This window comes from Canis aureus, chromosome 16, assembly GCF_053574225.1.
Source record: "Canis aureus isolate CA01 chromosome 16, VMU_Caureus_v.1.0, whole genome shotgun sequence".
Taxonomy (NCBI): Eukaryota; Metazoa; Chordata; class Mammalia; order Carnivora; family Canidae; genus Canis; species Canis aureus.
This window is the reverse complement of record NC_135626.1, coordinates 30,352,943-30,376,446: the sequence shown is the minus strand read 5'-3', so window position 1 is coordinate 30,376,446 and position 23,504 is coordinate 30,352,943. Positions and strand designations below refer to the sequence as shown.

Here is a 23,504-nt window from a genome sequence, read left to right as displayed (position 1 = left end):
AGCTCCAAATATATTAGTCCTCTCTTCCCCACCTATGTTCTGAATCCATTTAGACAGATGTGGAAGTCTGACCACAGAAATGAGCATTTCACCTTTATTGCAATGAAGCAGTGGCAACAGAAGAATTAAAACACTCTGCCTGTAACCAAACTTGCTCTCCAGACACATACAGCATGGGAAAGTCTCATTTCTAGGAGCACAGCCTTCACTCTACAGTACAATATAACCTAGGGCAGGTGAGAATGCACATTTTCTACAATAGAGAGGTGCTAGAACGGAGAGGCCAGAAGGAGTTGATCCAGACATGCCTAGTAGTTCCTTTTCTTAAACTCATCAACCATTTAAATCACCCCTCTTCTCATGAGAAGGAGGGAGTCCATGATTGAGGCCAAGAGTATTAGTCTAAAGGAAGGAAGTTTCCCCATGAGAAACAAGGCTTCAGGGAGGCAGGTGGGGGGTATTCAATCCCTTCTAAAGATATCCAGTGTGCTTGGGTCTCTGGCTTTCATTCTCTCTTTCCTTTCTGAAATCTGGTATCTACTCTTTATTTTCAGCTGAACTATATATTTAAGACTATTTTTGGTATATTTTGCCCAGGCTTTCCATGTTTGAGGCCAGGAGCATCAGCTGTCATGTTTATTGAAGTTCCTCTAGGGAGCGTTTTCACAAAGGCAGTGGGATGGTCTATTAAAATAGACAAGTGCTAAAGGAGAACAGGCCGATCTAGCCCTCTCTCCGAGTCTTTTCTAGTCTCTGAGGTTGCACAAAATAAATACTGTTTGCTGGCAGCATTCTTTCCTTCATTAACTATAATAAAGTAAACATGGGTATAGATCTCAACATACCCAAATATATGTGTATTGACTTTCTGAGTTTAGTAGGTAAACACACTTACAAACATATATATTGCATGTGCAATTTGAATTTCTGGCCTATATCTCATATATTGCAGAGTGTCATTTATACTCTCCTGTTGTTTTCATTAATCTATTGTTACGCAGTGATACAGGTTCAGCTTCATCAAAGCACACCTTTATAATGGGATTCCTTAAAGCTATTTGAAAATAGTTTTTAGCCGGTGAAATTGCTTTTTTAAAGAAATTGAATTTTATTTATTTTTTTAAAGATTTTATTTATTCATGAGAGAGAGAGAGAGAGAGGCAGAGACACAGGCAGAGGGAGATGCAGACTCCATGCAGGGAGCCTGACATGGGACTCTCTAGATGCCAAGTCTCCAGGATCAGGCCCTGGGCTGAAGGCGGTGCTATACCGCTGAGCCACCCAGGCTGCCCCCAAGCAATTGAATTTGAAACATAATACAGTTTGTATAAAGAAGAGAGGACTTAAAGGGCATTATAAAAACAGTAGTAAAGTATGTCTCTGATCTCTTGTGCATTTAGTCTAGGAAAATACCACATCCCTCTTCCCATCCTCATAAAACAGAACAGAACCAGCATTGAATTGAATTCAACAGTAACTTATCTGTGCTGCCATATCTGATCTTATTTCTCTTCTTGGAAATTGGCATGAACCTAGAGTTTGCCATCCATTTCAAGTCTCTAAGTTTAGAAGGAGAAACATTTCAATATAGTAACGTAAAATAAGTGGAAATTTTTTATTGAACATTTATTTACTTTGATAGGCATTGCTCAAACATGTGCAAACACGTCTGTTTATTTTATGTAGTCACTTTCTCAATTCTAACTGGTTGCACGATGTTTAGCCCATTTTACAGACTAGGAAATACGAGATTTCGCAATTTATTGGCACCCATGTAGTGTTACATTGTTTAAACTACCTACTTGGGGATCCCTGGGTGGCGCAGCGGTGCATGGAGCCTGCTTCTCCCTCTGCCTGTGTCTCTGCCTCTCTCTCTCTCTCTCTCTGTGACTATCATAAATAAATAAAAAAATTAAAAAAAAATAAACTACCTACTTTATTCAAAACCAAAGATAGTGTGCTGGTAGGACAGAAAGTAATACCCAAAGGACCTGCGGGAACCAGATGATCTTCGAGTTACTCAGAGATCTAAATTATGCAAAATGCAGAAATCCTGGGTAGAAATCATGACCCATTCAGTTCATCCTTCACCCTCCAGTGTGGTAAATTACCTTATAGATGCATTATGGATTAGGTTATTTAATCCTTTTTGTGCCATAGACCCCTTCTTGCAATAATTTTTTTAAAAGATCTTATTTATTCATTCATGAGAGACACACACAAAGAGGCAAAGACATAGGCAGAGGGAAAAGCTCCCTGCAGGGAACCTGTTGTGGGACTATCCCAGGACCCTGGGATCACAACCTAAGCTGAAGGCAGATGTTCAACCACCGAACCACCCAGGGGCCTCTTGGAACAATATTTTTAAACTCATAAGAGAATAGAAATGGCACTGGAATAGCTTTCACTTCTAGTATCTGACTCCTGAGATTATCAAGCATACCTGTGCTGTCCATCTCTCCTCCCAAGAGGACCCCTGGCCTCAGAGTTTTCTCCAGCATTCTGTAGAGATGGTAAAGGAGGGACACCCAAGCAGGTTTGGAAGATATGGGGGTGGGGAGGAGTATGAGATGGGCTACAGAGAGGTTTCTGAGATCGTATTAGTTTTTAACATTTTCCTTCTGTCTAGATGCCTCCTCAGTTTCCCTGTCCCTCCATCTTCCCCCAGATCAAGTCCAGTTTTTTTCTGGTTTTATTTATTTCTATCCCCGCCTTCTCTTGCTCAGCCCCGCCTATGTCTCTGGGCCCCACCCCCCGTAGCCACGCCTTCCATTAGTCCTTTAGGGCCCTATCACTCATCAGTTCCCTGCCAATCACGCTGGACACCCTCTAGGCCCGCCCCCAAACTCACGGACGGGGCTGCCTCCTCCCCAGGCAGAAGTGTGGTGGCTGTGGAAGGATGGAGGGTGCGGCTGGTGGTAGCTTCTCCGATGACCAGTTCTGGGAGGTCTGCATGGAGCTGCAGCGGTTCCAGCTGGTCGGGGCCAACTGGGAGCTGATGGTGGAGGCCCAAGGCATCTGCGTCTACAGGCGCCTGGATGAGGTAGCAGCTGTATGGCTGGAAGACCTGGGGCTGATACTCAACAGGGCCAAACTCCCTAGGGGAATGCTGGGCTGTGGCCTTGGTAGTTGGGTCAGAGTTGGCCTTGTGGAGCTGGGAGAAGCAAGACAGGAGCAGTGCCTGCAGCTGACTTAGCCCATGCTTTGAGAAGCAATTAGAATTCAGCTTCAGGTCTGAGCCCCTAGTGGCAGTGGTTTGTTGGCAGTTAAGAATAGGGTTAAGGGGATCCCTGGGTGGCGCAGCCATTTAGTGCCTGCCTTTGGCCCAGGGCGTGATCCTGGAGACCCGGGATCGAATCCCACGTCGGGCTCCCGGTGCATGGAGCCTGCTTCTCCCTCTGCCTGTGTCTCTGCCTCTCTCTCTCTCTCTGTGTGACTATCATAAATAAAAAAAAAAAAAAAAAAAAAAGAATAGGGTTAAAACTTGGGTAGGCTGAGTCTTGGCCCTATGCCTGCAAGGGACGTAGATCCCCCTCCTGGTGGGTGCCACTTGTATGTGTGTGTGTGTTGGTGGGGTGGGGAGAACCTTAGGATTTGCATACAAGTGGAAAAGAGACTGGACTTTTCAGAGACTGGGGGTGCAGGATGATAGCGTGAGTGTGGAGTGGTGAGCCTGAGAAGGGAGCTACTATCATCTCAGGCTCGGGCTTCTTTTCCAGGATGCCCCCTTTGTAATTTACTTACTAATTTAGTCCAAAGCTTTAGGCAGAAAGATAACCAACTCCATTCCTCCCCCCGCCCTCTAAGTTATTAGCAAGTCTCCAGGTGCTCCTGGAACCAGGTAGCTACCCAAGTGGACGGATTGCGTTGCCCCTAAGGTCTGTCATCATCTACACTGTGTGATAGCAGCTGCATGGCACACAGGTTAAAAGGTCACCATTAGGCACAGTAAGTGAAATCGGGGTTTCCTGGCAGAGGACCAAAGTATTATACTGTAGAGTAGGGAGGCACTCAGAACCTGTGTGTAGCAGGGCCCCTGAGTGTGACAAGATGACCAGGAAGCTCACAGCCCAGAAGAGGCAGAAATAATTTCTGAGTGAGGTTTCAAATGTTTTCTCTGTGCAAGAATGGACATTATTTCAGACAAAATCCTTTATTCTTCTGACTGTTCCATTTTTCCTTACCGGCCACACAGGCGTTGGCCAAGTTTTGTTAGTTGGTTGTTACTTTGGGTGCCACCTCTCACCTAGAATGGCAGTGACCTCTTTAACTGGCCTCCTGGCCTTCCACCTCTCTGATCCCTTCCTTTCTACATGTTACAGTCTGATCAAACACCTGAACGGGAGGCTTTGGTCTTAACCCTCTCCTTTCAGTGGCACTGTCGGTTGCAGATTAATGCTAAGAATAACTAGGGTCATAGCGCACACATTGCGTGCCTTATATGCCAGGCACTGTTCAAGTGCTTCACAGGCGCTGATTTACTCAACCCTCATGCCAGTCTTGTTTTTTATATTTTATTTTATTTAAATTCAAGAATGAATGAATGAATGAATAAATAAGTAAATAAATAAATTCAAGTTGGTAACACATAGTGTAGTGTTGGTTTCAGGAGTAGTGCTTCATCACTCATAGGGCACCCAGTGCTCTTCCCAAGTGCCCTCCTCAATACCCGTCAGTTATTAAGCCCATCCCCACACACAGTGGTCTTCAGAATAGTTTCCACCCCTACTAACCCCTTTAACAAACTTCAGTTTGTTCTCTCAATTATAGAATCTCTTATGGTTTGCCTCCCTCTGTTTTTATCTAATTTTTTCTTTCCCTCCCCTTTGTTCATCTGTCTTGTGTCTTAAATTCTACATGAGTGAAATCATGATATAGGTCTTTCTCTGACTTATTTTGCTTAGCATAATACCCTCTAGTTCCATCCACATTGTTGCAAATGGCAAGATTTCATTCTTTTTTGATGCCTGAGTAATAGTCCGTAGACACACACACACACACACACACACACACACACACCCCACATCTTTTTTGTCCATTCATCAGTCGATGGACATTTGGACTCTTTCCATATTTTGGCTATTGTGGATAATGCTGCTAGGAATATGGGGCTGGATGTGCCCCTTCCAGTCAGCACTTTTTTATCCTTCGGGTAAATATCTAGTAGTCTCATGTCAGTCTTAATGTAAGATACTGTAATTAGCACCTTTTTACCCATACGAAAGTGAGTATGGGGAAAGGTTAAGTTGATTGCTGAAGGTTTGAATTGGGATCAGAGCTCCCCTGTGCTCTTCCAGACCTGTGCCAGCAGTAGGCTCCTGCATTCCCTCTCTGAAGGAAGGCAGATGCTGCTGGGCAGGCTACAGATGTTTCCCAACTTATGGTTGGTTTATATCCTGATAACCCCATCATAAGTTGAAAATATCATAAGTCACAAATGCCTTTAATACACCTCACCTACTGAACGTCATAGCTTAGCCTCCCTGATCTTCACTGCGCTCAGAATGGTTTCATCAGCTGACAGTTGGGCAAAATCATCTAACACTAAGTGCGTTTAATACTAACATGTTGAACATCATGTAATTTATTGGGTGGTGTACTAAAAATGAAAAAGAGAATGATCATTTGGGTGCAGAATAGTAATAAGTGTATCAGTTATTTGCCCTGTGGCTCCCTGCCCTGCCCAGCATCAGGGGAACGTACTGTACCACGTATCACTAGCCCAGGAAAGATCAAAATTCAAAGTACAGTTTCTACTGAATACCTGTTGATTTTGTGCCTTTGTAAAGTTGAAAAATTATAAGTTGTATTGTCACAAGTTGTTTATCCTGTGTGCTGAACTGGTTTGGTCCCAACTTCCATTTCTAGCTTTATCTCCCACGACTCCTCTGCGTACCCCCTGTCCGGTCCTCTAGCCAAGCCGGACCACTCTACCCTGTGCCTCTCCAGTGGGCCTGTGCTTTTGTGCTCTGTGCCTGTGAGCTGAGACAGTGACTGGCTTTGTACTGAGTATTGTTTCCATCGTGTAGTGTTATGTAGCAGGCCCATTTCCCTCTGCTGGGGAGGACATGAGTGGTCTTCAGAATAGTTTCCACCCGTACTAACCACACTATTGTCTTATTTCAACCTGTCGTAGGGAGGAAGGGAGTCATGGTACACTGATGTAAATTACAGGTGCTCCCAGATAACCTCTCTAAGTTTAAAGGGCCATGGGATTCCAGTAGGTGTACCCTTGAGCCTCAGCAGCTAGGATGCAGGACCACCCATAGCCCCTTTGACGTTCATCTGTATTAAAATGTCAAGAGGCCCTATTGGGTCAGGGTATGAACCCTTTCTTAGAACTCTTATTGGGTTCTAGCTTTTTCCAGCTTTATTTCCAGCATTATTTGTTGAAGCCTCATTTTCTTTCCAGGTTGACTCCCATGTTTTACCTTCCTCCTGGAAGGGAGGTCCCTCGAATTTCTAGTTAGTAAATCTTTTCATGTGACTACCACACCTTATCAAAAGTGAACTCACCTTGTCCCACTCTCTGAGTAGACCTGCACCTATCTGCCCCAAAGCCCTTGATCTGTTTTGTGGGCCAGTGGTGTTCAATTCACCCTGCATGTGACCGTTATGTACCTTTTCTTCCACCCTCCCAAACCCTTTACCCACGAGTGCATATGGCCTTGGGTCCCCAGGTCCCCAACTGAGGGTCAGACCAGAAGACAATGGCCCCTCTGAAAATGTTCATCTTGATAATCTACCTGACCATTGCTGCAGGTGAGTCTAGGTGAGCGGTCTTTGCAGTCTTTGCTTTCTGGCTTTTGAAACTCCAACAACTGGTGTAATCAGAGTGGACCCTTTCCTGTTGAAGGGCCACTGGGAGGTCCCATTGATCCACGTAACTTTCAAAGGTGCTGCATTAAGGCTTTTGCCTTAAGCCTATCAACATCTGCTTCATTCATCCTATTTCTTAATACCATGTAAAGATTTCCTCTGTATTGAGATGAGTCCCCACCTCTGATTTTTCTTGGCATCTGTAAGACCCACAAGGGAAACTGAGACAGGTTATTTGGTAAGTCTTCTTGGATTGCTTGAACTTTGCAGCAGTAAGTTTACATGTAGTGCCCCTTTCGGGACCCTCCTTTTTTTTTTTTTTTTTTTTTTGTAAAGATTTTATTTATTTATTCATGACACACACAGAGAGGCAGAGACATAGACAGAAGGAGAAGGAAGCTCCCTGCGGGGAGCCCAATGCAGGACTCAATCTCAGGACCCCGGGATCATGACCTGAGCCAAAGGCAGATGCTCAGCCACTGAGCCACCCAGGCATCCTGAAAGGGAACCTCTATCAGAGTCTTTACCATGACTTGGGTAAGGAGCATATTTTCTAGGTGAATATCCCTATTATTATAAAGCCAGTCCAAGATCTGCATTGATTGATTGATTGATTGATTGATTTAAAAGATTTTATTTTTTCATGAGAGACATAGAGAGAGAGAGAGAGACAGAGAGAGACAGAGACACAGGCAGAGGGAGAGGCAGGCTCCACGGAGCCCAACATGGGACTCGATCCCAGGTGCCCAGGTCTCCTGGGCTGAAGGTGGTGCTAAACCACTGAGCCACTGGAGCTGCCCCAACATCTGGATTTATATAGTCATTTATGTTGGTCCATCATGAGCTCTGATGATGATCTATTATTGCCTGTTTTGAATAGGTTGAAGTAAGTATAGAGGAATTTGAGTTCTCCACTGTAACAAATTACATTTTAAAATTTGAAAAATATTGTCAACTTTTTTTTAGTAGATAAATAATCCTGAATCATGTTCTTGACAGATTGCCACTTTTAATATACAGTATTTTGATACTTTTTAATTTCCTTTTTCCTATGAAATCACAGAATTTTTGGCCTTTGAAAGTGTCTCTGAAACCATTCTGGCCAATACCATCATCTTTTCTGTTCGCTTCTTTTTACTCCCTTTGCCTGCTCTGTTTCCATTCTCTCTTCTCTTTTTCCTCTGAAGGTAGTAATGTTAATAACTTACCTTTACATGATAATTTAACTTACAAAATGCTGTCCAATATCAGTTTCTTTTATGCCTGTAAACCAGTCTGGAAGATGGGTAGGGACAAGATTATTTTCCTATTTTTCAGATGGAACTATGACCCAGACTTGTGAAGTGAGCCACACAAAACCTCATAACTAGTAACTATACATGAACTAGCTTCGATAAGCTCAGCACCAAATATACAGCTTGCTTCAAGGCAAGAACTACTTTCTCTTTCTGGAGAGTAAGGAAAACTGGCCCAGAACTGCCACTGGTATGGCAAGAACTTGGGTTTTGGAGGCCCATAGTCCTGGGTTAAAATCTCCATTCTGTCCACTGTCATTCATTTTTTCATCCAGGGAATATTCATCAAATGCCTCCCATGTGCTGTCACCCTCACAGGCACTCGGGATAAGCCGTGAACAGGAAGATGCAGATGCACCTACTGTTTCAAAAGTGAATGAGTTCTTGAAGAATGAATGACATTCCCTGATGAGAATAAATCCATAGTATATAATGAGATGTTGGGTGAAAAATGCTCTGAAGAAAGTAAAGTGGGATGAAGGGATAGAGAAAGGGAATGGCAGTGGTGGCCAGGGGTGATGTGGTATGTTTTAGATAAGGGAAGCTGGAGAGCCCCTCTGCAGAGATAACATTTGAGCGGAGATAGAAATGAAGTGCGAGGTGGCATCATGCAAGTTTCTGGAGGAGGAATGTACCAGAGAGGGTTTTCAAAGCCCAAGTTCATTAGGGTCATTGGGGAACTATCCTCATTTAGACTAGGTAAATAGTAGTCTGAGATGATCTGGTTTGCCTTGAGCTCATAACATTTAAAAATGAATGTCTGGCACTGTGAGAAGGGACTGCCTGTATTGTGCCTTTGTCTTGTAATAGGGTCTTGTAATCATTGAGCTTGGTGAGGAGCAGGCAGTTCTTCTTAGGGACTGTTCTTTTCAATGCTGTGCACCTACTGAAATGCAAAAGTATTGCACTTGTAAGAAATTGCACTTTTGCCAGGCTGAGGAAAGAGGAAGTTTCGTTTTAGGAGGGAGACAGAGATTTAACTCACACAAAAACAGATGTACCTCAGTGGATGAATAGTTCCAGTAGCAATCACACAGGTGAGATCATAATCCGATTTGCATCATCAGTGTCTTCACTTAGATACAGGACTGTTCTGCCCCCTTCTCTCATCCTTCTGCCTCTCTGCTGAGGGAGGGGTAGTTACCAACATGAGTGATAGAACAATTATTGAACCTGGGGCACTTATCAAGCCATGTTTTACTAGTGGTCAGGGCCACTACATCTGAATCCTGAGCACCCATGTATGGCACCCTTCTACCTACTACAGACGGAGGCCAGCTCTTATGCTGTCTAGCTCATGCTCTCTGTTGCTCCTTTTCCATCTTCCTGAGCACACAACTGGATGGATACATTAGAGCCTCAGGTCTTCTCCTCCTCTCTTCTCTCTCAGGATATGCATGTGTTGTGAGGCTGGATGGAATGTTGGTTCCAAGAATTAAGTTGGGGTGAATGAGGTGAGAGGGGTGAGTAGGAGTCTCCACTTCTGTCTCTAGGTATAAGCCATGCTTCATGCCCTCACTCTGTCTCTACTGAATTCCTACATGGGGATCATGGGAGGTGACTATTAATAAAGCAAAACCCCAGTTTTCATTGGGCTAGGGGGCCCTTTGAGAGGATAAATGACTTGTCAGCAAGGATTGGGCATTTGAGATTCTTGGATACAATACCGTAACAGTACCAGGGTGAACCAGGGGCTGCACTTGGAACAATGCTGAGTGGAATATGGGTCCTGCATGGTCTTCCAACGTGCTGTTGGCATCAGTGCCTACCACCTCTGTGTGGAAAGAGAATTCTAGTGGACCCTCCAATGGGAATAGTGTGTTACTTCCCAAACTCACTGTCCACTGACATTATTTTGTGAGGCTGTTTAAGCCTTCAAATGAATATATTCTTGTAAGAAAAGGAGAATCTGTGCAACTATGGATCTTTGAATGTTAGCTTGGGCCTTTTAATGTGCATTTAAGACCCAGAAAAGCTTAGAGATAGACCTAACAACCTCATCTTGCCATTTACTTTAGGAAAAACACCTTTCTATAGCTACCTTTGGGTTAATGGAAAGAAAACTGCAAAATATTTGTTCATGTACTCATTCAAGCAGTCTGTAGGACTTATCGTGTCCCTGTCACTATGTAAGCCCTGGTGATACCTAATGAATAAGACAGGGTTCATACCTTTGAGAAGCTTTAAGACAATAAAACAGCCCTTTTTATGTTATGTAGATCTTCCTGAACTATATCATTTTTTTCTGTTTGAACATCTTTTAACATTTCTTCCAGAGCTTATGTCTCTGCTGATGAATTTCTTCAGTTTTTATTTGTCTGAAAAACTATTATTTCTCCTTCCCTTTTGAAGGACAGTTTCACTGGATATGGAATTCCTGGTTGGTAGCTTTTTTTTTCAACATATTATATATTTTACTCCACTCTCTCTTCGTATGAATTGTTTCTAATGAGATGCCTGGTGTAATCCACATATGTTACTCTAGAGGTCGATTTTCTCTTTTTCTTTTCTGAGTTTGAATAGGATACATTTAAGGCTTTTGGTATTTATCTGGTATGGTGTGCTTCATATTGGCAGATTTACTTTGAAGGGTGGTCTGAAGGGCCCCTGGATGGCTTAGTGATTGAGTGTCGGCCTTTGGCTCAGGTCGTGATCCCAGGGCTTTGGGATCAAGTCCCGTATCAGGCTTCCTGCAGGGAACCTGCTTCTCCCTTTGCCTATGTTTCTGCTTCTCTCTCTGAGTGTCTCTCATAAATAAATAAATAAAATCTTTAAAAACAAAATGAAGGGTGGTCTGAGCCTATATGGTAAACACTACGTGACTGAAGAAGGGATATAAATATGAATCCCATGACACAAAGCTTCCTCTCTCATGTGTCATTGCAATAAGTTTCTGTAGCAATTCAGAATTGCCCTAAGTGGTATGTTTTGGAAGTGGTGGTGGCAGTGGTCTCAAGCGGGAATCACCAGACTGTTTCTCTAAAGGGCCAACTAGTAAATATTTGACTCTTTGTGGGCCAAGTTTCAAAATGGAAGATACTATGTGGTGCTTATAGAACCACTTAGAAAAGTAAAAACAATCCTTAGCCTATGGACTGTTCAAAGATAACCAGCATGACAAATTTGGCGACTCCCAGTCTAAAGTATCTTTTTGATGCCTAGCTGCTCTGTGATTTTAGGACTTTTGAGCCTGAGACCCTAGCTGGGTTTTCTGTTTCCTCATCTACAAACTGGAGATAATTCCTGTCCTGACAAATTTGCATGAGGATCCAATGAGAGGATACATTTTGAAGCACTCAGTAAAGAAAATGGTTTTTGTTGTGAGCCATAGTTGAGTATATATATCCCATCCAGTATACCCACGAGGGACCTGGTTTCTACCTGTTGTCCTGGTGAAAATTCTTATCACATCCCTTTTACTCTCAGAAGTATTCTGGCTGGAATGATAAATTATATGCTTACCCCACCATAACTATATGCACTTCAACAGGTTATCATTTATCCAATGATATGTTTGGAGAGGTCAGCGACATTTTGGAGGCAGGCCACAGATTACTGGCTTCAAGGCCAGGTTCTGTGATTATTAGCTGGGTGACTTTAGGTGAGTTTCACAGCCTATTTTTTTATTTTAACTGCTTTATTGACGTAGCATTCGCATAGCATAAAATTTGCTCATCATAGGTGTATTGTTAAATGAATTTTAGTAAATTTATGGAGCTGTGAAACTTCATGCAGTCTAGTTTTGAAACATCGGTGATACACCCAAAAGAAACTTCTTGGCCATTTAGAGACATCCTCTGTTCACATTCCCAGTCCCAGACATCCACAAATCTGCTTCCTGTCTTTGTAAACTTGCCTTTTCCAGAGATTCCTCAGAACTACTTTAAGGCTGTTTCCTTGTCTGAAAGATGGGTTCACCAGTGCTCTATACATCATATTACCATTGCGTGGATTATGTGTAGGAGTAAGCCAATATCACCCCAGTGTCTGGTATTCAGTAAGCACTCAGCAAGTATTAACTATCATCATTATTTTATCTAGCTATCTGTAATCATTAGGCATTAAACCTGCCAGGTTTTCTGTGAGTGATCTAAATATTAGATTAGATTTTGAACTGCCTTTTCTCATACCATCTTGGTACCACCCTTCCCAGTGGCAGCTGTAGCTTTGATTCCTGTCATTACAATTGATGCTCTTGGGTGAAAGATGCTTACACTTCATACCATTGGAGTCTGTCACTTGCCACAGAGTTGCTGGAGTTGGTCAGATTCTCTAGTCATAGATTCAGGAGGCTTCCTCTCCCCCCTGAGAAATAGGAATGAGCTCTTCTGTGAGAGGCTAAGAAAATTCAGCACACACTCAGCATTTGTAGGAATAAACAAATCCGATTCATTGCCTACGGGACTCAGGCAAGTAATTTAGCCTGTGTGAGCATCATTTCTTCCCATAAAGATGGAGGTAACACTAACATCCCCATCTCTATCACAGGGCTGTGTTAACAAGATTACGTGAGATAATGAACATAAAACTGGAAGCTGAACAATTACTAGTATTAGTAAAGTAATTTATAGCAGGTCAAGTGATTGGAAAATTTCGAGTACCGAATATACATCTGTTGCAGTGACCACCACCAGATCACCAAGGGAAGCCTGTTTTAAGCTGAAAAGTCCAGAATAGGTCTACATCTGATTTCTTCTGGAGGCCAAGGATACAGTGGGTCCTAGCAAGTTTATAAGTTTTTGTAATACAATTTATGATGATTTTTGGTAATTACAATTTTTTCTGACTTGGGGAAGGAGGTAGCACTTTCTGTAACAGAATACATGGAGTTGTAAATATGCAAAATTAAATATACTTCTATTTAATGGCTATTATCTCTTACCTCTCTTCCCTGACAGTGCATTTTAGCAATGCTTCTGCACTTCTCTACTGGTTTAATGCATTTACTTGCTCCTAAGTCTTACCGGCACTCTTCTGGCAGTCTGCTATTCTACTTTTGAGTAAGAGTGCCAAATAAAAACAAGTCTGGACTTAGTAAGGAGAGACTTTTATTCAAAAGGAATATTGCAGAGTGAGGGGGGAAATTATTGTGATAAGGAGAACACTTGGACCATAAGATCTGTGAGTGTCTCAGGAATTAGGCAAAAAAGAGTTTTTCTTTTTTAGAGACAAGTAAACAAGGCGAGAGACAGTATGGGCAATTGAGATGAAAGGTGGCATGACTGGATAGTAGGTCAGAGAATATTTTACCCTGAGGCCAGTGTGTTTTCAGGAGGGGTTGGATGGTGGCTCAGGCCAACGGTGGGCCAACGTTTAGGGGCCTGAAAGTAGGAGAGAAGCTCAATCAGTTTGGTTTACAAGCATTTTGTTCCAGTTGATCTGTGGGACAAGTCATGCAGCTGATCATTTATGAGGCACTGAAAGGGAAATTCGGAGGGTCTGTGTCTTTGTCACAGATAAACAAGGGCAGCATTTGTGAGTCTTAACTCTAAGTCACATGGGGAATGGTGGTTCTTTGCAAGAATCTCTTTTCTAGAGCACAAAGGAGAAGGGAGTTTTTGAATTTTCACTATTTTCCCAGATCATAGGACTCAAGTAAAATCACTGTTGGGAATGATTAAGTATCAATTAAGATTGCTTTTAGGGACAAGTAATAGGAAACTGTACTAACAGTGACTCAAAGACAAGTTTATTTTTCTCACTTAACAAGTAGGGCAGAGGTCAGTAGTTGCTGGCAGAGGTATAGCAGATAATGAATGATGCCGGTAAAAGACTTGGGTCTTTTTACTCTTTCTCCTCATGTTTGTCACAAAATAGCTGCTGCAGCTCCAAACATCCATATTCAAACTGCCTAGGAGACCAGCAAATTCACTGTGTACATTGCTACAGAGGTTCTCTTAGCGAGAAAGAAGGTACTGTATGCTATACCAAATCTTTGTTTCTCCTGGTCATTGTATTCTATACAAGATATTTACTCATTCTCTACTACTGATAATTTTTTACTTTATTTTCAAGTGGAGCTTTAGAAAAGTACACACCATGTTTTACAGCATATAAAGAAATGGAGACATTGTTAGAAATAGTTTTCTGGAGGAGCTTTAGGGAGCCAATCCCCTCTTGAGCCAATCATCACCTATTTAGAATCATTTATTGAAGTACTAGTAATTTTAGAAACATATACAGAGAGTTTATATTTCTGATTTTAAAGAGATCTTACACATCAGTAATAAAAAATTCTCCCCAATCAAGTTACGTTTCATGCTTTTTCCTATCAAATAGTTTCTAGAAACAATGGTACCCAATCTTGATGAGCTGCTCCTGTGCTACTGGCAAGAGTATAAATTGGTGTTAACTTCTTAAAGTCTTATAAAAAGCATAAAGAATCTTAAAATGGTAATACCCTGTACCCTAAAATTTATCTCTAAGGAAGCTTTCATAATGAAAGAATGAGAATTATGGACCAACTTGGTCCATATGAAATAATAGATTATTCCAGCAATATTTATATTTTTAAAATATTGGAAATGTGTAACTTACGATTAGAATTAAACTAGGTGTGACCTCTTTATATCTTGTTAAAAATAAGAATACAAGTTGTTTAAGCCATGCTATTCCCATTTTGTAACATATAGAAGTATTTATGTACTTAAATATATCAAATATTAAAATAGGTCCTTGTGGATTATGAAGTTATGTGCCATTTTCATTTATCTTAATCTTTTTTTGGCATTTTCCATTTGTCCTATTATGAATATTGTTTCTACAATTATAAATAAATTAACTTTATTTTTAAAAAGACAAAAATATGTTTGTTGAGATTCTTTTTAGAGAGAAATAATGCAAAGAAATAATGGGTATAAAAGTGCCTTGATCCCAGAATTTGGGCAGGCCGTTGATTACTTGAACATTTTATTGATAGACGAGGGATGTGTTACCAAGCATTTTGTTCCTCTGGAGTCTTGGCATTTCTCAGTTCTGCCATGAAGGGAGTGTTTGAAGGAAGTTGTAACAATAGTTCATTCTTCTGTATTCACGTAAATCACATCATTCTATTTTTCTCTTCCTAAGGGGGCTTTCTGTTTTTCTTTTCTGTGATATGTATAGGCCTGAGGTCACTAAGGGCAGTAACTAAATTCAGAAGGGAAAGGGAACCAGTTTAAGGAAACAGTTTGTCTTAATTTATCCAGATAACCAAAGTTACATCATGTAAGCTGAATCATTATCTCAATGCATAATTATCCCTCTTGCTCAGTCAGCGTTTACAGAAAATGGGGCCCCAATATGTTTGAACAAGGAACTAAGAGTCTCTCTTCCACAGTTGATTAGTAAATGAATGGGTATGTATAAACCCTCACTATCTTCCCATATGTGTGAGGGGAGGGGATACAAGGTAGATGTTTCTCCTGACAGTCTGCCCTTCCTTTGGGGTATCCACGGCCCAGCTCGAGACGGGTTCAGATCTACTAGTTTGTCATTTGCTGGTTGGAAACCCTTGGTATAAAGTCACATACTTTTTAGCCCTGGAAGAACTTTATGAATTCAGTTTCAGTTTCATCTTCCATTTCTTACCAGGTGCTTTAACATACATATGAGATTCTTAAACTAAGATGTGTTTTTCTCTGGGTTATGCTCTGTGAACCAGGAATCTAGGTCTTGCAGCCTCAAGGTCTCTAGAAAGTATCACCATGTTTACTTCTTGACTTCACATAAGTCCTTGGCATGGGGTTTAAAAGGATAACTTTGTTCAAGTTCGATTAGCCAGTAACATTGCTTTAGCACATAGAATAATGTGTCAATCTGAAGGCATTGTTTTGTTTTGTTTGTTCACTCTTGCAGGAAATTAAGCTAAAAGCCTTTGGTTTAATTTTTTTTATTTAAAAACTATTTTTTTTTAGAGATTTTATTTATTTATTTGTGAGAAAGAGAGCGCATGCACAAGTGAGGAAGGGAGAGGAAGAAGCAGGTTCCCTATTGAGCAGGGAGCCTGACCTGGGACAGGATCCTAGAACCTAGCTATCATGACCAGAACCTAAGGCAGATGCCCAATTGCCAGAGAACCCAGGTGACCCACCTTTGGTTTAATTTTAATAGTAGAGCCTTTAGTAAGGGAAGGGAATTTTTAGTTGCCATTATACAGAAAATAAAATGTGTAGCATCGCCAACTCCAGCCCAGAACCCTCACAAAAACAAGGATATGGACTCATGTGGGGAAAAAGAAAAAAGAGGGAAATCTCTTGTTCTTCGGAATCTGGAAATGGTCTTTTTTTATGAATAATGGGGACTAATGTGATTTGAAGGTGCTGTCTCTTCCCTTACATACTGGATCTTAAGTTAAAAGAAGTAGTTGTTGAAAAATTCTGTCTTGGAATTGATAAAACAGTATGTTGGATTTCATTATCCCCTGTGGGTATCTAAAATAGCAACCTGTCCCCTGAATTCTCCCACTTGGATGTGTATAAGCATCTCAAACTCAAAAGGAGAACTCCTAACTTTCCTACAACCCACAATCACCTCTTCCCAACATTCCTCTGTCTTAGGTATGAAGCTCTCATTTACCTAGTTGTTCAAGCAGAGGTTCTAAGAGGCAATTCTTTGGTTTCTCTTTACCCACAGGCAATCTGTCAGCACTTCCTGTTGACATTACTGCTAAATATATCCTTAAATCACTGGATTTCTCTCCATCACTACTGTCACCTCCTTGTTTAAATCCCTGTCATCTCTTATCTGGACTACTGCATTGGTTTTCAAGCCCATCTCCTTGTTCCCTTATGAACTACTCTCTATCAAGCAGCAAGAATCATCATTTTATTTATTATTTCCTTATTTAAAGTCACTCTTGGGTTTTCCATAGTAGTCAAAATTCTTATCCCTTACCCTGGTTTATAAAGCCCTTTGGAATTTGGCCCCCACTACCTCTCTGATTTCAGCCCATACCACTCTCCCCATCCACAGTTCTCTGGACCCTTGACAATCTGTTCTTTGAGCATGCCAGTTCATCACCCTGAGGGTCTTTCCTCTACCAGGAATGAGTTTTCCTTATCTTCTCATGATCAGCTCATTCTGATATTTAGAATAGGATGTTCTGATAAAGGTTATCCCTCATACAGGCCTTTTCTGACCACCTGATTATATAGGAATCCCTCTCCTTCAAACTAGGCACTACTAATTATAAAACTTTCCTTATATATCTTATTCAAATTACCTAGGTAGCATTTATAGCCATTATCACCACCAATGTCTATAAGTGAATATAAGACTCATGAGAGCAGGGGCCTCATCTGTTTTTTCATCATTGTGTTAATATGGTAGTGAATAATGGTGTTGCATGAATAGCTGTTTTTCATATGCTGTGTGATCCAGCTGTCCCTCAATTTGACAATCAATAGGTTGTTTCTGCCTGTTCTGTTTTTATAGCAGACTGGACTTTGTGAGTATAAGGTCTATGGTGTTCTGGACAATTGTCTGCCGGATGTACTTGCAGATGTCTATATGGACTTAGACTACAGAAAACAATGGGATGAATATATTGAAGGTGAGTGACAGATATTATTAATCACCTTTTAATCATCTCTAGAAAATAATACATATTCTTATTTATCTAGCACATAGAAAACAAGGGGTTTAATCTCTACTATATTATGTTTTATTTTTAATTTTGTATGGAAGTCATAAGTGCTGGGCTGAAACATGCGCTTGTGGTTCTTTGCGTGCTTTCAGATGCCACTCTCCAATTTGCTCCAGGGGCTACTTTGTTCTCACTGTAAGTTTGTCATCATCCCATATATCTATCATAGAGGGTTTTCTGGAGGACGTATCTGACCTGTAACCAGCACTGGCTTCAGAGCAGAATTAAACGAAGGCCTTACCTGTACCAGAAACCCCAGCATTATGAAATCTGTCTGGGAACTGGCTGTCTTATAACTGGAGGGACCTCGGATTTCTTTGAGTTCCTTTACCCTCTGTCTTCTCGTGGAATCAGAGTTGAAGAGTGCCCATGGGGTATTCTCATCGAAAGTTCAATCACTTATGTGCCAACAAATTTAAATATCACTGGTTACCTTCCAATATCCTGCTACATTCAAAAAAAGTTTTTATCACCTTTGTGCAAAAAGGGATAAAAAATAAAAGTAGTACACTTGGGGCAACAGCCCAAGAGCCAGTGGGACAGAAAAAGTCAACATCTCCTCAAATGGAAAATGTGGGCACTCATCCACAAGTGTCTTTTGGGGCAGGAATTAACCTATAAATTCTGGATAGTGAGGCAACCTTGTTGGTCCTTGGCATGGTGGCTGTCTGAAGATTGCGCTGCATGGTAGAAGCTGGACAGGTGCCCATGGACATCATCTTTTAACAGTTCATAAATGATATTTTAAAATGAAAATCTTGTTCTGATCCAAGTTGTGTTTTGGAAGTTGAATCAAGTTTTATAAACAACAAGAATGGAAAACACAAAAATACATAAGAATGTATATGGGTGAGAGAGTGGGAGGGTGAGGGGGTGAGTTGTTTGAGGCCATCTGAGCCCAGAAAACAGCATGAGTAAAGCAAGGAAGGCATGAAACAGCATGGCATGTTCAAAAACTGAGCGATTTTGTTTTATTGGCTTGTCGGTGTGGCAGACTCTAGAGCTAGGGATGGGGGTATGTCCAGATCCCTACATCCAGCCTAGCACCAGGCTACAGTGCTTAGATTTTACCCTAAAAACAGTGGACAGCTATGAAAGGCATGAAATAGGTGATCCTCCTGTCACTTAGAACTGGGAGTGGCCTCTGCCACTCAGTCACAGTGCACTAGAACTGCAGAGCTAGCCAAGGCGCATGTAAACTCTGAAAGACTTTTGCTAGAGTCAGGACTCTTGGCCGCATACAGTAAGAAGTTAACAAATGCCAGTGTGAAGAAAAGGAAAAAGAGTTCATTGGTTCATGGCATTGAAACATCCAGGGGTTTCTGACTTCCAGGACAGCTGCATCTAATGCTTATTTTCTCCATCTTGACTCAGTTTTCTTCTGAGTTGACCTAATTCTGAGGCAGAATCTTATGTCATGGGGGGACGGCCACCAGAAGATCCAGGCTTCTAGTCTAGCCATGTAAATAACCCCACAGGAACAGGAATGAGCATTCTACTTTCCTAGTCATGGCAGCAGGAGTCCCACAGTTTGCTGTCATGGCACCCTATGGATGTTTGTCATGGGTTGGTCTCTCAGTGTTTCTAAATGCCCTTCCTATCTAGGGTGAATTGTGATGCTCACCCATGCAAGGGAGAAGGTTCTCTGTCTCAGTCTCTTTAGCAGCCATAGTTCAGTGATGCAATATAGACGTCGCCAGTAAGACAACGTACAGCTTCAGTTTGAGAGAGAACACCATGAGCAAGCAGGCAGCATGCACAATCAGTTTTCTGGTGATGATAGGGCTAAGGTATCTGACTATGGGAGAGACAGTTGCAGAACCTCTGATATTTGGTACGTGGCATCAGCCATTCACACTATAGTGTCTAGTCCTGTAGCAGCAGTAGTTTGGCTTCTCTGGAACAATTCTGAGGTTCTAACTCTGGTGCTTCTAGATGCTCTTTTCTTTTTTTTTTTAGGATTTCAATTTTATTTTAGTGAGAGAGCGAGACTGTGCACAATTGGGAGAGGATTAGGGAGGGAGGGAAAAGGAAGGGGAGAGAATCTCAAGCAGGTTCTGCACTGAGTTTGGATCCTAACATGGGGCGTGGTCCCCGACTCCAAGATCAAGATGAAATCAAGAGTCAGATGCCCAAATGAGCTACACAGGTGCCCTGGTCCTTCTAGATATTCTGTGATGTATCTGATATACCTGAGAGTCTTTACTCCACCATTTTTGGCATGAATGTGTTAGAGTGACAGGTAAGACCCTGTCCAGATGAACCATCCTGAACAAATCACTGAAGCCATGTCTTGCTCATTTTTGCCAAGCCCTGAAATCAATGCTGAGTCAGTCATGCTTAAACCACATAGTCAAGGAGCAGGGGAAGGATGATACCCTGAAGGAGAATTGAGATTGTTGGTCCAGGAAGGGGGGGAGGTGATGTTGGGCATGAAAAGGTAACATGTCCACTTCTTCCCTTACTCTCAAGGGCTATCTTTAGCCTCTCATGGCACCATGTGTTGGCAAGCTCTTTAATCCATAGTCTGCTTTTAATAGATTTTGTTTCCAAAGCTGAATTAAATAATACATTTTCCCTTACATTACATACATTAAATAATACATTAAGCATCTCCTCAAGGGGCTCTCATGGTTACATCAGCAGCCTTGGCGTAGCTCCTTCTCTAAATGGTTAGTACGGAGGGTACTGAGCAGCTCAGTGTCACAAGGTGTGCATGTCATTGAATTCCTTTGCTTTATCCAGCCAGAGAATATGAATATTAAGAATGATGGAATAGAATTCATTTCTCAGCTGAACACACTAGACTGAGTGATTAAGTCCCAGGCAAGCTGTAATAGGTCAAGAAATCCAGAGAGGTCTCAAAACATTTGGTACTCTAGTGACATCTGGTGGTTGCCCTGATTTAAAAACCTGAACATTTATTTTTGGAACCTGATTTTGTTTCATTGTGTTCTACTTGAGAATCTTGCTTGTGCTACACAATACACATGTTTTGTTGAGTTAGTTTATATTTTACCATGTTTTTATGTCTACCCGAGTGTGTCCTGGGGAACAAGCTTTCAACATAATAAATCTGTATGGTTTTTTTTTTTTTTTTAATCTTTGCCTTATGAGCTCAAGTGGTTTATCATGTCCTTAGAGGTCATCAGACTGAGGCTTCTTGTCAATTGGTGGCCAGGAAGCTTCCAGATACATTAACTTCTTTTGTTCTCTCTAGAACTCTACCAATTGGAATACAATGGAGATACCGTGGTCTACTGGCAAGTGAAGTACCCTTTTCCCATGTACAACCGAGACGTATCCTTTCTACTTGGTTTTCTTAGCGTTTCTGTGCCCCTTGGCCATCACCCAATGGTGGTATGCCCAGCCTGTGTGGACAGTTGTCCTTGATTCTTGTGGAAGCATTTGCTAAAACTGTTGCTTCTTCTTTTTTTTTTTTTTCCTTAAGATTATTTATTCATGAGAGACAGAGAGAGAGAGAAAGAGAGGCAGAGACCCAGGCAGAAGGAGAAGCAGGCTCCATGCAGGGAGCCCGATGTGGGATTCGATCCTGGGTCTCCAGGATCAAGAAGCCTGTTGCTTCTTGTGTGGCTTTTGGAGACCTCAGAGTGTGATGTCTGCACCTGACCATGTGGAGCCTTGTGATTGTGGTCATTGGAGGGCAGCTCAGAGTTTCCTGAGAAATTTTCTAAGGCTTGAAATTATTGGGCCATAGGATAGGGAACTTGGAAAGAACATTTTATAAAGAGTGTTTGATACATTCCCTCAGTCTAGAATGGAAGTCGGCTCTAAGAGGTAAAATGATGAAGGCATATGTACAGATGATTAGAGGCAGAGTGGGGGCTGGAATTCAGGCCCCCACTTTCCACCGCTCCCCATATCCCTTCCCATTTTATTGACCCCATAGTGATCCCTCCTTGACTGTTGTCTGTGAATGTGGGTGCATGTTTCTTCACCTCATTTGCCTCCTTTATCATTAAAGCAGTTGAATGGGATGTGGGGCAGGGGGAGTTAGCTGTGCCTCAAAGGTTCTAAGAAGCCCTTTTAGGACTATCCTAGGAAGGGGCATAGATATTTGAGGACAGGCAGGATGGGGTCAGGATGACTGACAGGTGAGATTTCCACCCCTTCACTGTCCTCTTCAGTCACAATACCTGAGTGTGTTACACACCGAATTTCCATAGAAGATACTGTCAACAAATGGTCTTGTCAATTTAAAAAAATATTTTGGGGAACCACTGAAAAGAATGGTCACCGGGATCTTTTCTATCTTTAACATTGTATAAATCTGTATGTTCCTAAATAATTATTCTCTAGAAAATGAAGGACATGTGGCTGTATTTTATGTATATTGTTTGTGTGTGTTTTTGTGTCTATGTGCTTTCTTTGGCCTCGGATAATAAAAAACTCCATAAGAGTTTATTTCTTGCTCAGATACTGCTAGGTAGTTTGTACACATATGGTATGCACTTCAACAAATTGTGGATTACATAATCGCTTAGATTTTATATGGTTTTCCCCAATCCTTCCAGCAGCTGTGCAAAGTAAGTACCATCATCCTCATTTCACAGTCAAGGAAACTGAGGCAAAGAGGAGTCCAGAACTTTGTTCTGGTTCACACACTAGTGGCTGGTAGGGGCAGGTTCAGGACCCAGGTCCATCTGTTTCCAGATGTTGACCTTGACCAGGCATAATTCCATCTCTCTGACCTCACTGTGACATTGTGGGATAGGTCCTAGGAATAGACACTTGGGGTACTTGAAGTTCTATTTAATTGGTTTTCCAATACCATGCAAGCACATAATGAGTTTTTTAATCTTTCTATATGCATGTCTCTCCATTACGGGTTAAATTTTTGAGAACAGAGAATAGTGTAGTAGAAAAGACCATTCATTTGGAGCCAGAGATCCGAGACTGAATGTGAGCTCATACTCTCATTTATTGTGTATCTTTGGAAAAGTCCCTTCACTTCTCTGGGCCTCAGTGAACTAGTGGTTCTCTGATCATAGGCTCTATGGCACACTGGACCTTCCAACCCTTTGAAGACCTCTGCCAAGTTTTAATCAACGTATCAGGTTGATTTTTCCTCAATGGAATGTCAGGTGATAATCTATCACATGAGATGAGCAAGTTTTAGGAGACAGTGGGACAATTTCTGCTGTGAGGAAAAAGTAAAAGGCTTGGGGGAGGAAAGCCAGAGCCAAAGCAACACAATTTCTCCACACCAAAACATTTAAGAACTTTACTTGTCAGTCCATAGAGCATGGGGACAGTAGCCCATCCTGCAGAGTGCCTGAATGATGGCTGGGACCCTTGTGGGTGCTGTAGAAACTCTGAGGTGGCATGGGGCTATGGTTGTTGCTGTTACAATGAGTATATTACCTTATACTTAGAGATTTTTTTGTTTGTTTAGGCTTTGAATTACTTCAGTGTGAAACCTAAAATTCTGTTGATGCCTGAGCAGCTGTGAAAGTCTAATTAGGTTTTGGAGGCAGATCTGGGTTTGCAGTCAGGTTCCAGTTGAGCTATGGGATCTTTGGCAAGTTCCTTTACTTCTGAGTCTCAAAATTGTCATCTGTAGGCTGGGGATAATGACACCAAACTCACAGGGACCTTTTCAGGATCAAAAGTGATGCTATATATAAGGCTCATGGGAAGGGCTTAAAAATTGGTAGCTTTCACTGTTTATTAGGATTACATTATCTTCCCTAGAATAGTACCCTAGACATAGTGAGTGTTCTGTGAGTGTTTACAGAGATGAA

The 23,504-nt window shown here is 41.7% G+C and overlaps 1 protein-coding gene and 2 long non-coding RNA genes across 10 annotated transcripts in view; 1 reads left to right on the top strand and 2 right to left on the bottom strand.

The window, feature by feature from the left end:
• Positions 1 to 23,504, bottom strand: part of LOC144286322 (uncharacterized) — an 88,020-nt gene that overhangs the window by 47,428 nt on the left and 17,088 nt on the right. The window lies entirely within an intron of this gene.
• The window catches only part of LOC144286318 (phosphatidylcholine transfer protein-like), a 50,009-nt gene continuing 29,320 nt past the window's right edge, over positions 2,816 to 23,504 (top strand). For 2 of the 7 annotated variants that reach the window (XM_077852615.1, XM_077852613.1), the window contains exons 1-3: positions 2,817 to 3,043; positions 17,529 to 17,646; positions 20,960 to 21,039. In XM_077852615.1, coding sequence (XP_077708741.1) covers positions 2,900 to 3,043; positions 17,529 to 17,646; positions 20,960 to 21,039 — 342 coding nt within the window. In that variant the 5' untranslated portion in view covers positions 2,817 to 2,899. Of the gene's footprint in view, positions 3,044 to 9,198; positions 9,478 to 17,528; positions 17,647 to 20,959; positions 21,040 to 23,504 lie in introns of those variants that run through there. The other 5 variants (XM_077852616.1, XM_077852614.1, XM_077852617.1 and 2 more) reach the window with 5 other exon arrangements.
• On the bottom strand, positions 8,852 to 9,847 carry LOC144286328 (uncharacterized). Its single transcript, XR_013354386.1, has 2 exons — positions 9,116 to 9,847; positions 8,852 to 9,000 (listed from the first exon to the last, which is right to left on the bottom strand). It is a non-coding gene; the product is annotated as an uncharacterized LOC144286328 (long non-coding RNA).